Source organism: Dermacentor variabilis, chromosome 11 (assembly GCF_050947875.1).
Source record: "Dermacentor variabilis isolate Ectoservices chromosome 11, ASM5094787v1, whole genome shotgun sequence".
NCBI classification, from domain to species: Eukaryota; Metazoa; Arthropoda; class Arachnida; order Ixodida; family Ixodidae; genus Dermacentor; species Dermacentor variabilis.
The window spans coordinates 9,432,751-9,443,992 of record NC_134578.1 but is presented as its reverse complement, the minus strand read 5'-3'; the positions used below and the strand labels follow the sequence as shown (position 1 = coordinate 9,443,992).

Below are 11,242 nucleotides of genomic sequence, written 5' to 3'. Positions count from 1 at the left end.
TTCCGAGCGGGGACTAAACACTTACTCTCCGAAATTTGCACACGGCCCGCACATTCATGCAGTTAGTCCTTTGAGGGACGAAAGCGCCCTTTTTAGGACTAACGGCGCAGTTACTCCCGTTTTCCCCGGGATTTTTCTTAGAGTGTAGGCACATAGTAAGGCACGCAGATAAGCAAATGGTGTAAGAATGTGCCTTACTCTTTCCCGGTCTTAAAAGCACCCCCCCCACCCCACACACACACACACAATGTACCATTCCAACTCGCCCCAAGGAGCAGCCCTCTTGCTACGAGGAGACTTTGAACGACCGCCGAATCAAACAAAAACTGGTGTTTCCACGGCCGTTCAGCTACGTTCTTCCGATCACGTAGTCGCACTTACGATGCGCCTTAAAGAACTAATCTGACTATACAGTTTTATTTTTGGCTACAAATTACATTCCACATAGCCATTTATATATAATAAAAGCTATATTTCGCATACGTTCTCTAGAACAGTCAACTTGGGTACGACGCCGCAGTCCCCACTATTCTAGGCCGCCGTTGGTCTGAATTCAAGCCAACTGCCGTTCCGATGTCGATGGCTGTTGAAAATTCCGCTTAACGCTGCGAATGAGCCTAACTACAACACGGGCCAACGACCGCTGAGAGGGCCCGCGTAACAGGATTATATACACATTAACCCAGTCGCGTTGAAGCCTATCGAACACAGCAACCAAATGTCAACCATCTTCACCTTGTCCACCGATGACCTTCGGATCGGGTGTCTCATGGGTCCTAGGATACACATTATTCTGACTGTAAAGAAGCAAGGAAAGGACAACTGACTCCAGTGGTGAAGGTTTATGTACAACTGAGCGACATTTATTTCTTTTTCTCTGATATCACTCTCTTCAACAAAGTTCATGATTTTTTTCACTCTCTTTCTTCCCAAAATAATATACAAATGCTGGCAGCCACAACCGCGACAGAGGCCGCCCAGCCAGGTGCAACGCACCGCACGTGTCCGTTCACAGAACGCGCCCCGCCCGCGCGCACTTATGCACGCTCCATCCGCACGCACACACAGACACAAGCACCCGACGTGGATCAAGCGCCAGTGGCATCAAGACACAGTGAGAAGATTGCCCAAGACACATGCGTCCTGTCTCCAGTTGTCCTTCTGGTCGGCAGCAGCCTCCGATCCTTGGTCTCAACGGCGCCCGGTATTTATTGCGCTCGTTCGTGAAGTGAATGCTGCAACTCCGCAGCTGGTTCCAGGTAATTCTGCAGTTGCACATCCGAAGTCTACGCTTTTGCTATGGCGGCAGATATTTTACTTCCAGAGGAAGAGGGTTCTAAGGCAGCTTCTGTACAGTTAAATACGTGTTCCATGTCTGGAAACGAACAATTTCGCTAAGGCAGCAGCTTGCTTCTTTATACAGAAAGAAAGTGTCAATGAGAGCAGCAGTAGTGGTCACTGTTCCCAGATTACGGACGTATTATTTGATCTGAGAATTTATCACTGCTCTAAGCATTTCCGTTTCTGTCTTTTAAACGGACAGTCAACTATTAAAGAAAGATCAGGCTGCGCAGGACAATCTATGATAAATATTGTTGTCCTTAACCTCGTAGAGCCGCTGAACAGGACCATCTGGTTTATAGCGCTTCGATCGAAATTTCGCAATGACGCCAATGTACGAGGTATTTATAACGGGAAGCCTGTGTGTCTGAGACATTTGAAAATCGATCGATCGCACTCAACCGATCTCCCCTAATCGGCCATCGGCATTTGCGTCGAACCAGCGGTTCGAACGCTATACCTGTTCCGAATTTTTCTCGCTCTGAATGTACAATCGGCACTTTCTTCCGTAGGTTTCTATACAATAGACAGTCGTTACAATGAAGTCGTATCGACACTCACATACCATCGTTATATCCGACATTCGTTATAAGCGTACATTTGTTACATGCTCATATCCGCGAGAAACTGTATATTCTCTGCGTTATATCAGGTAATTCGTTATATTGCTTTTATATGGAGATAAAACTGAGAAAGATTGCGCGGCGACTTTTTCCGGTGGCTTCTCGACACTAAAATCGCAATCATACGCGAAATTTGCCTAATCTTAAATCGGTGACAACTGAAGCGCTGTTATATATAACAACATGAAAAAATACTGGGCTTTTATAGATAATATCCTGGAACAAACTGTATACTGGAGTTCAGTGAGCAGTACGCAGGTTTCAAGAACCGGTTTCAAGTTGAGGCCAGGAAGCCGAGGCTGCATTCGAGTTCGGCACCAACCAGAGATTTCTCCACGGCACTGACTACCGAAACGCCGGGTGCTGCATTCACGCATTATACGTATCTGGCTGCTTCGTGTAGAATGATCGCAGATGAATTTCCGCGCGGCACTCTATCATATATCTATGTACAATGCGTGGAGAACCACGACACACGTGAGGTCAGAAGAAATAACACAAAGTGAACAGAAATGTCCTCGTCAAGTTTTCTTTTTCCTTCAGGTATTTCGGCAAAAATTAAATACTCTTTTACACGTCGACAGCATCACCCGACCGGTAGCTGTACACAATTTTCCTTCAACAACCATTCCTCGACGCAAAGCGACGTCTGGTCTTGTTCAGTCGAAACTTAAACGAGACTATTCAAACGGGAGCACAAAAAGGAAAAAGGAAATAAGCCGGGAGAATTTTCTGATGAATGTAACTGTTGTTTTTTCTCTATTGCAATCAGTTTACAGCACGATTAACCAAAAATAAAGCACTGTAGTTTGTAGCGAATGGCTCGAGAACATTATTTCTTTTCCGTGTTGTGCTGCGATTTGAATTTTTCTCACGTTCGGTTTTAAGTTGCTGCTGACTGCTATCGCTTTGGTCAAGCGAGCTCCCAACTTCACACAGGTGAACTTCCACAGACGTCGTCACAGCAGTCATGCTATTGGGCTATAAACGAAAAGCAAAGAATAAATGAAGACAGAAAATAACCGCCCTTCCTAATTCCGACCAGCACCGCACAAAACTGGTACTTCATGAACTAGTGCCCGTGACGTCACGTGGAATTCATCTGTAGTGCTGGTGGGTCAAAAGTCAAGAGCCAGCGAGATAGATGGCCATTAACTTGAGCCAGAAGTAGAACTATGCATTCTGGGATTGACTTTTGCCACTTATTGCATGCCGCTTTGCCGTGAGCGCTTGTAATAAATCTTACGCCGAGGCCACATCCCAACAACGCGGCGAGAATTATGAACCCATGGAGAAGTCAAAGATCTGTGCAAAAGGGGTGACGTCATACGGGAATAACAATGGCGAGATTCCCTCGGGATCTAGGGATTTCAGGAAGCAAGCGTACCCATGTCCTTTCTTGAGAAAGGACGTTTCGCAAGGACTCTTACGAAATTGAATTTAGACAGCCTGTAGAACGCTTCCGGCGGAATGCTTCGATCAGGAAGTTTGGCTCACTTACAGAGCATTACTCACTCATTACTCACTTGCAGAGCAGTTTTGTCGCTGACAAATAAAATAGTTACCGATGAAACATGGCTGCAATTAAGCATGCTGTTGCGGGTTCGATTCCCAGTCACGGTGACCGCATTATACGACGGGGCAGAATCGCAAGAACACTCGCGTACCTAGGTTCAGGTGCGCATCCAATAACTCAAGATAGTCAAAATCAATCCGGAGGCCCCCACTACGGCGTACCTCAAAGCCCTAAAGTTGCCTTGGGACGTCAAACCTCACAATTTTTAATGAAATACGGCAACCAAATAATGATGATTGAGCCGAGCGAATATGATGGTGGTGATGGTGAGTTGAATGTAAAGTCATGGACAAAGCCGGTTTACCGGCTTAACAAGCTCGCTTCGATGCATGTAGGATATGCAGCGGGCCAGACTCTTTCACGCTCAACTAACCGTATTGTGTGCAAAGGAGGCCGCTGTTTAAGATGCAAAAGGAGCAGTGGAGCTCGGCAGGAGGCGATGTGCCGATTCAGTCGACACCCTCTACCCGAAAGCGTTCTAGATTGCCGGATGCACACGGCAACCAAAGTCACTTTCTGTACGTCGCTCGCAGAGGACAATCAATAAATGTAGGCTTGCTTGGCTTAAGTTTATGTTACTAAAACGTTAAGCGTCAACTACATGAAGCGTCTTTTCAAGCGTCCATCCATCACAGTCACACACCGTCCGTCGGCATCTGCAGCAAGCCGATGGACATGCTCGTAGTCAAACGATGGTAATTGAAAAGAACGCTGCGAGATCGGCTGCAGAAGAGTCGGCTTTAAAATGGCGCAACGACGACGACAGAGGTAACGCGACACTGACGCCAGAAGAAGCGCTTCATGTGGTTAGGAGCGCCTATAAGGACAATGAGGCGACACCCCTGTTGCACAGTTCTTTCTGTTCAATGCATTATCCAGCCTTGCGCGTACATGTGAACGAACTTCGTTTGGGGAAATCAGAGGAAAACGGGCGTTTGTGCACCTAAAAAAAGGAAAACAGTCCACACGGCACACAAGGGCCATTCAACGGCCTTGGGACTGTTTGAGGCGTAACTGCAGTCCAAGTCCACTGAACCATTTTAAAAGCAAACACGAGCTTTCGCACACCACACCACAATCAAACATGAACGCGAATGCAATCACACGCCGTGCGCAGTCGCAGTCACGTGACACGCAGCCCACGCCCGCCTAGGCATTGCGGAAAGCACGCTACCGTTGTAAGGTAGTACATGTACCACCCTGGCCGTCACAATGTCAGACTTCTCAAGTATTAAGCAGTGATTTTTACGGGGCAACTTTAGCCGAATCAATTGGCTTACCAATGAGCTCAGCTAGACTCTGGGCTAGCGTTTATGTTATGCATGAAGGCATCTGGAGCCTACGGAGCATATATTATCAATAATCAAGCAGAGGAATCGTGTGGTCCGTGTCAGAGAATCGATGCTGTTGAGAAAATTACGAGCACCTACTGGTCGGTACGCGCGCGCTTAGACGCTGGGTGCAAGCCAGTTTTCCAAGTGCAGGCTTCTGTTTCACCCCTCGCCTGAAACAAGAAATCTGCTCTGCATTGCTTGATGTAGTGATCGATATCGACCTCTTAAATAAGCACGCCTAAATTCTGAGCTTTTCACCTGGTTTGCTTCAACGGGCACCTTTATTTAGACATCACGCTGACACTTTAAGCGTCTAACAACAGCTTGCGCGTCTACACTCCTTTATTTTATTCCATTACATTTATCTCTAAGGAAGTGAGTGCTGTATGAGGCGCACTTATGGGCCCCCTGAAGTCTGGCTTGTCGAATACCGGCTGCCGATGGCTGCCGTTCGCACACACCGCTACCCGCCATGACACACGAACAACTACGGGCGACTTGCGCCAGCACCGTGCGCGCGGTACAAGACCAGCAATAGCGCGCAGTTCTTTTCCACACGATGTCCTCACCCACCGCAGACGAGGGTGCCCACGCACCAGTTGGTGCAACGTTCCCACGCAACATACCGCGCATGCGCACGAACACACACACACAGCCACGCTCACGCACGCACAGCGAAAGCAGGAGAAAAAAAACAGTCCAGGAAAAAAACACGTCCATGGCGGCGAAGAGCGGCGCTAAGTGAGGATTTGTTGGTTCATGGAAGGGTCCGTCTGGTGGTACCACGTGTACTGCGGCATGTAGCTGGACATGGCGACGGCCTTGGCCGCCGCCGGCGACATCTCCCACGAGCCGAGCGGCGGCGACATGGCGGGAGGCGTCAGACTGGCACCGTGCGGCAGGTGATGCGGGTGATGCGGATGCGACGGGTGATGCTGCGACAGCGACGGCGGCTGCTGGTGCTGGGGATGGTGGTGGTGGTGACTCGTGGGCGGGCTCTGCGGACCGGGCGACGGCTCGCTGGGCGACTGCGGGGTGCCGGCCGAGTTGGGCGGGCCCAGCGACGGGGGCCCCGGGGTGCCGGGCGCCGGGTTCGGCGTGTGCGGGCCCTGGTTCTGAGGCTGAGGGGTTCCCACGCTGCCCGGGTTGGTGGGCGTGCCTCCGCCGCCACCACCGCCTCCGCCGCCTCCTCCGCCGCTGCCGCCTTGCTGCTGAGCCTTGAGCATCTTCTTGTACTTGGAGCGCCTGTTTTGGAACCAGATCTTGACCTGCAGCAGCGAAAACGAGAGAGGAAGGTGCTTCTGAGTCCAGAGAGCAAAAATAGAATAGGAAAAAAATGCGATAGAAAATCACACTTCAGTAACTCGTTCTGTTGTTCAAGCAATACAAAGGGTTTGCACGATCATCCCGACTGGAAGCGATAAATACTCGTCGAACGAGGGATCTGTTCGACCGCCATCGATCTATTCATGTTCTGTTGTAGCTGCTTCCTTACTTTGCACATCACCACAAACCATACTAAGACATCAACGCAATATTGCATTGACGTTTCTGTACCCGTTCACAGTACTGTTACAGTAATTTGTACAGTCATATTTGTAGAACTAGATGTGACTCCACAAAATGCAAATGTTAATTGTGAGAGTGGTTGGAGGTGAAGGCAAAATAATTTTAGAAATAGAAGCAGCAAGGCAGAACTGTTCATTCGGGGGCCTGAAATGTCCGGTGCTTTCACTCGACCAACAGGTACGCGTCTTCACCGGCAAGGCAACACATCTGTACAAATTGAAGATGACACTTCGACAAGTGGGCCGAATCAACTCAACCGACGTGCATGAGTGCATGGAACGCCACAAATCGTAGAGTACAGTCACCATCATCATCATAATCGTCATCGTCATCATCATCATCATCGTATTCATCACTGCCACCTTAATCTCTGTCCACTGCACGACGAAGGTGTCTGCCGGAGATCTGCGATTAGAACTGTCCCGCGTCAACTGACTTGCCCTTATGCCTAGAAATAATTTTATCACACAACATAATCTGATATACTCAACTCTGTTTCCTTTCTCTCGGAAAATTCGGTTAGTCGAATAGATCACCGGTTATCTGCTTTATGCTGTGCCTACCATAATTTCAGTGATTCGCTGCACATGGCCACCCCATTACGATTATTCACCCCGAGCGTTTTCTACCGTAGGTTGCGCTGTGGCAAGACTAGTTCAGAGGCTTTCCTCTTGAGTAGTAAGATTAGGATCGACACCTGCTGAACGACGCGTGCGAAATAAAAGTTTGCTCTGCTTGTTCTTTCATTTTCCTTCTCCGATTAACAGAGATAGAAGAAAACGCCCCGAAGTAAAAACGCTCATACTGTCCCGCAAAGAGAAAAACAAGGTGAACTCTACCAGTCAGTCGGCCATCAAACTTGTCCGTGACATGAGATAACAAACCAGCGATGCGTCACTGAAGTACCGAGTCAAACAGGCTCGCAAAATAAGAGCATTGTACTCATTTGTGCCAAGAACGCGCACAGCCTGCACACGAGAACCGAGCAAGAAGCTGCGGCTTCACTTCGATCTCCAACATGCCGCCGCCCTCAAGTGTACCGGCCGCGTCATTGCGAACCGCCAAAGTGCTCGTGCTTTATGCGCGGTGCACCGCACATACGTCACACGCACGCACATACGTCAATGGTACTGAGACAGAACGCGCGCGTCATTGTTTTGCGGCGCCTCGAAGAAGCACCACGCAGGTTCGGCACACACTTCTTCGAGGTCCAGGGGAGTAAAAAGGGGGTGCTACTGCCCCCAACCCCGCCTCAGCTGTGCCGAAGCCCCCGGAAACACTATTGTTAGAAAGGCCCGCGCTGGCGGCCGGGCAGGCTTGCCCGGCCGAAAAGACAGGCGCGCAATGTACACATACGCGTTGCCCGCTAGTCCTTTACTGCGGGCGCCGTAGAAGACACAGGCGCCGACCGACGCACGCCGCCGCACAGCCGTGCAAGAAGCCGCTGCCAGACGAAGAGCGCAGATCGCCGCCTGCCACGGTGAGGCAGCACAAAGAACCGCCTTCTGAGAGCGCAGGGAGGCGGGGGTCGCTCTTTTTTTTTTTTACCTCCCTCTGTCGGCGGCATGGCGCACCGAAACGTCGGTCCCGGCCCGCGAGTTGAACTGTCTCTCGGGGGCGGGAACGCCGCGTGGCGCTTCTTCCACCTTCGGTCTCGGCGGAGGCATCGGAGGCGGCAGCCGCGGGAGAGCCTTTCGGGAAATGCCCGTCATCTTCGGTCGAAAACTTGCACGCTTTTCTTTTTTTTTTCACATCTTGGCCAGGTATAGAGCTCTGCCTGAAATCCTTCTGGACACCCTCTTATTCGCCCTTGCTTCTAGACTCGTTGGTCTCCGAGCTCTTGCGAGTGTTCCTTCTTTTTCTGGCTTCACTGCAATACACCCCATCACCCCCACATTGGTTCTAAGCCGCCGTGCACCCGAAAGCCGCCTTCGATGTCTCGGACCCTGCACTTGCCGAGGCGGGTCCATTCACCACCGCCCTATCTGGAGTGCGGTAAGAAAGGGGGGAACAGGAAGACGCACAGAAGAAGACGTTGGGGCAGGCCTTACGCGAAAACAACGCTGCAGTCTCTGCAGGAATGCAAGACACCGTTATGGTCGCAACGGCGACGTGGAAGCGCAGAAGCACCAAGGAGCGAGCGTACGTCCAGCGATGATGAAAGGTTTGGCATGGAAGGTGACGGCACAATCGAAGACAGCGCTTGCGACGTCGTCGTAGGTGGAACAATGAGCGAAAGAAGACATCGCCGGTCCGCGAGCCATCACACACGTAGCGAATGTGGGCTCCCTGCGCTGTTAAACAATTTACGGCCTTAAAAGCGAGAAAGGGTGAAAATCGGTGACTTCACATCCTTACGACCAAAAATGGTACAAGGGTGTGCATTATAAACCAATTTGCACATTTTTTTTTTTTTGTTTTAAGGGTGAGTGAGCGAAACTTTATTGAGCTCTAGTAACTGTGTTCTTCTGTGGCTGGGGCGGATTCTTCAGGGGAGCCTTCCTCCTTGTGTCTTCCTCGGAGGTCTTCACACGCTGCTTCGTCCGCCCTCTATCGCAGTGGTCGGCTGCGAGTGTGATTGTGAGTGTAAGGCTGCGGAACATAAATTTCATTCGAGGAACATAAATTGACTTTGCAGCATTGGTGCTGCCGCATAGGGGGTTGCCACGTGTAATTCTGTTTTTTACACAAGCGCTTTCTTACAGTTGCATAGAAAAAAAAAAGAAGCCCCACTGAGCCACAGCATTGGATAATGGTATTGTGATTTCGTAGTGACAATAACGGCAGAGTTTTTCCATTGGAAAGTATTGCACGATATGGACGCCCCATCGCATCGCCTAGTTACACACAAGCGGAAGGAGTCTGGGATGCCACAATGCGAAAAAAAAAAGAATAAAAGGAAGCGTGCGAGCCACGGAGATCCTGCATCAAAAAGGTGCACGGACGTTTCCAATTATTTCGCCCGACGAGCGGCGACCACAAAAAACGAAAACTCTCGCCTCCCATCTTGTCTCAAGGGCCACACAACGACACGCCGCGTGTGTTGGGGTTGTTTCCGGAGCCGTTTGCCTTTCGCACGCAACATGGCGGCGCTACCACCTCGCTCTTCACCGCAAAGCAGGAAACGAGGGCGAACAATGGCGGCCCCGATACGGCGCCCTTCTGCACTCTTCGCGGCGGCGCCGCGAGATCCGTTGCCATCGAGCGGTGTGAATGACGGGGGAGGTCTCGGAGGCTGCAGGGCTGCACGCACGTTATACACACAACGCGCTCCGCGCTTCGTCAATCCATTCCGACCCGAAACGGGCACGGGTGCGAATGCGGCGGGTGATCGGGCCCGACCCCCCAGAGGGCACGTGATGGAGCACCTCGTGCCACCCGCGCGAGACACCGACAACCCGTCAGCGAGACCGAACGGCCTCGCGCATGCGCGCAGTATACGTATTGCAGTACGAGTTTGAGTCAGTTGTGTGAGCACGGACTGACCACCTGCGGGATGGAGCCTGAGAAAGAATTCGTGCGAGTCTGCCTGCAAGCGTCCGAAGGCACGGACACTCTTACCCGATTTGTCTTCCGTACAGCCGCGCTTGGAAGCTGACGCTCTGCGTGAACATTCAATTGGCGATGGTATTAAGAAGGTTTTTCTGTTCGCTGCTGTTTTGTATTACGTGAAGCTATACGTCGGCACGTAGTAGGGGCGTGCGAACAAGACGAGTTTGGCTCTAAACGGTCGTTATGAAAGCGGGAACCGTGCGGCTGACCGTCACTATAACATCAAACGCCATAAACACTGACGGCATACTGCATTAACACAGCATGAACATTGTCATACTGGATAGAAGTCATCGACACGAAAGCGTTCGTTCTCGCGCCCTATCGGACAGTTCGAAGAATTACACGGGCACGAAAAAAAAGAAAAAGGTTTGAAGCGTCCCCGATATTTCAAAAATCGCGGCTTTCGGTACATAGCTCTACGGCTGCTGCGATATTCAATCTTGCATGTGTAGTGTGCATGAATCGCACACTGAGAAAAACTGAAAGAAAGAAAGAAATATTTTAATGTTACGAAACACGTCTCTCCAGTTATACAAGCCTGACATGTGCAAGATCGAATACGTGAGATCACTTGCCAACTAAACGCGCGTAGAATTGGAAGATTCGCCAGCTGGTGTATTTCTGCTTTACGAGAGCATCGCTTTCATAACGTGACATATTTGTACTTTTCAGCACTTCATATAACGGCAGAACCATTTTCCCATGAACATATATACTCTCCTTCCAACCTTAAGGCCGGCAAGTTCAATGTTGCATAAACGAGGAACATTTTGACGATTCAGATAACCTATTCCAACAGGTACTGCAAAAGCAATGCTCGCGAGCTCTTCTCTATGCTTCGGACTCGACTTAAACAAAGTCGCAAAAAAACAAGAACAGTAAAAACATCACCTACAAGCCGTCTACTCCACCAGGCCCCCTCGCTCGCGCGCGCTGGCCCAATGACGTAGCAGGGCCGACGTTATAAACCAAAGGCACACCGCGAACGCTCCTATATATGGGCGTGTGTGTAGTAGCGCCATAAAATAAACGTAAATTAAGGAGAATATGAAACACAGCTACACACAACTACACTGCAGCGAAGACCGCCACTCTCCATCATACCGTTCCTTTGGTCGGGACAAAAGCAAAACTGGAGAACTGGGGTAAAATAAAAACATCCCTGGCGCCGAGTTTTCGTTGCCGGCTTTCTTTATTTACAATTTTCGTTTTTCATCTGATGCTTGACTCGTTAGTGCCTGCTT

At 50.2% G+C, this 11,242-nt stretch overlaps 1 protein-coding gene across 1 annotated transcript in view; it reads right to left on the bottom strand.

Annotated features, from left to right (window-relative positions):
• Window positions 1-835: 835 nt before the first annotated feature.
• The window catches only part of LOC142564284 (uncharacterized), a 111,913-nt gene continuing 101,506 nt past the window's right edge, over window positions 836-11,242 (bottom strand). The window contains exon 3 of the mRNA XM_075675229.1: window positions 836-6,142. Coding sequence (XP_075531344.1) covers window positions 5,612-6,142 — 531 coding nt within the window. The 3' untranslated portion in view covers window positions 836-5,611. The remainder of the gene's footprint in view (window positions 6,143-11,242) is intronic.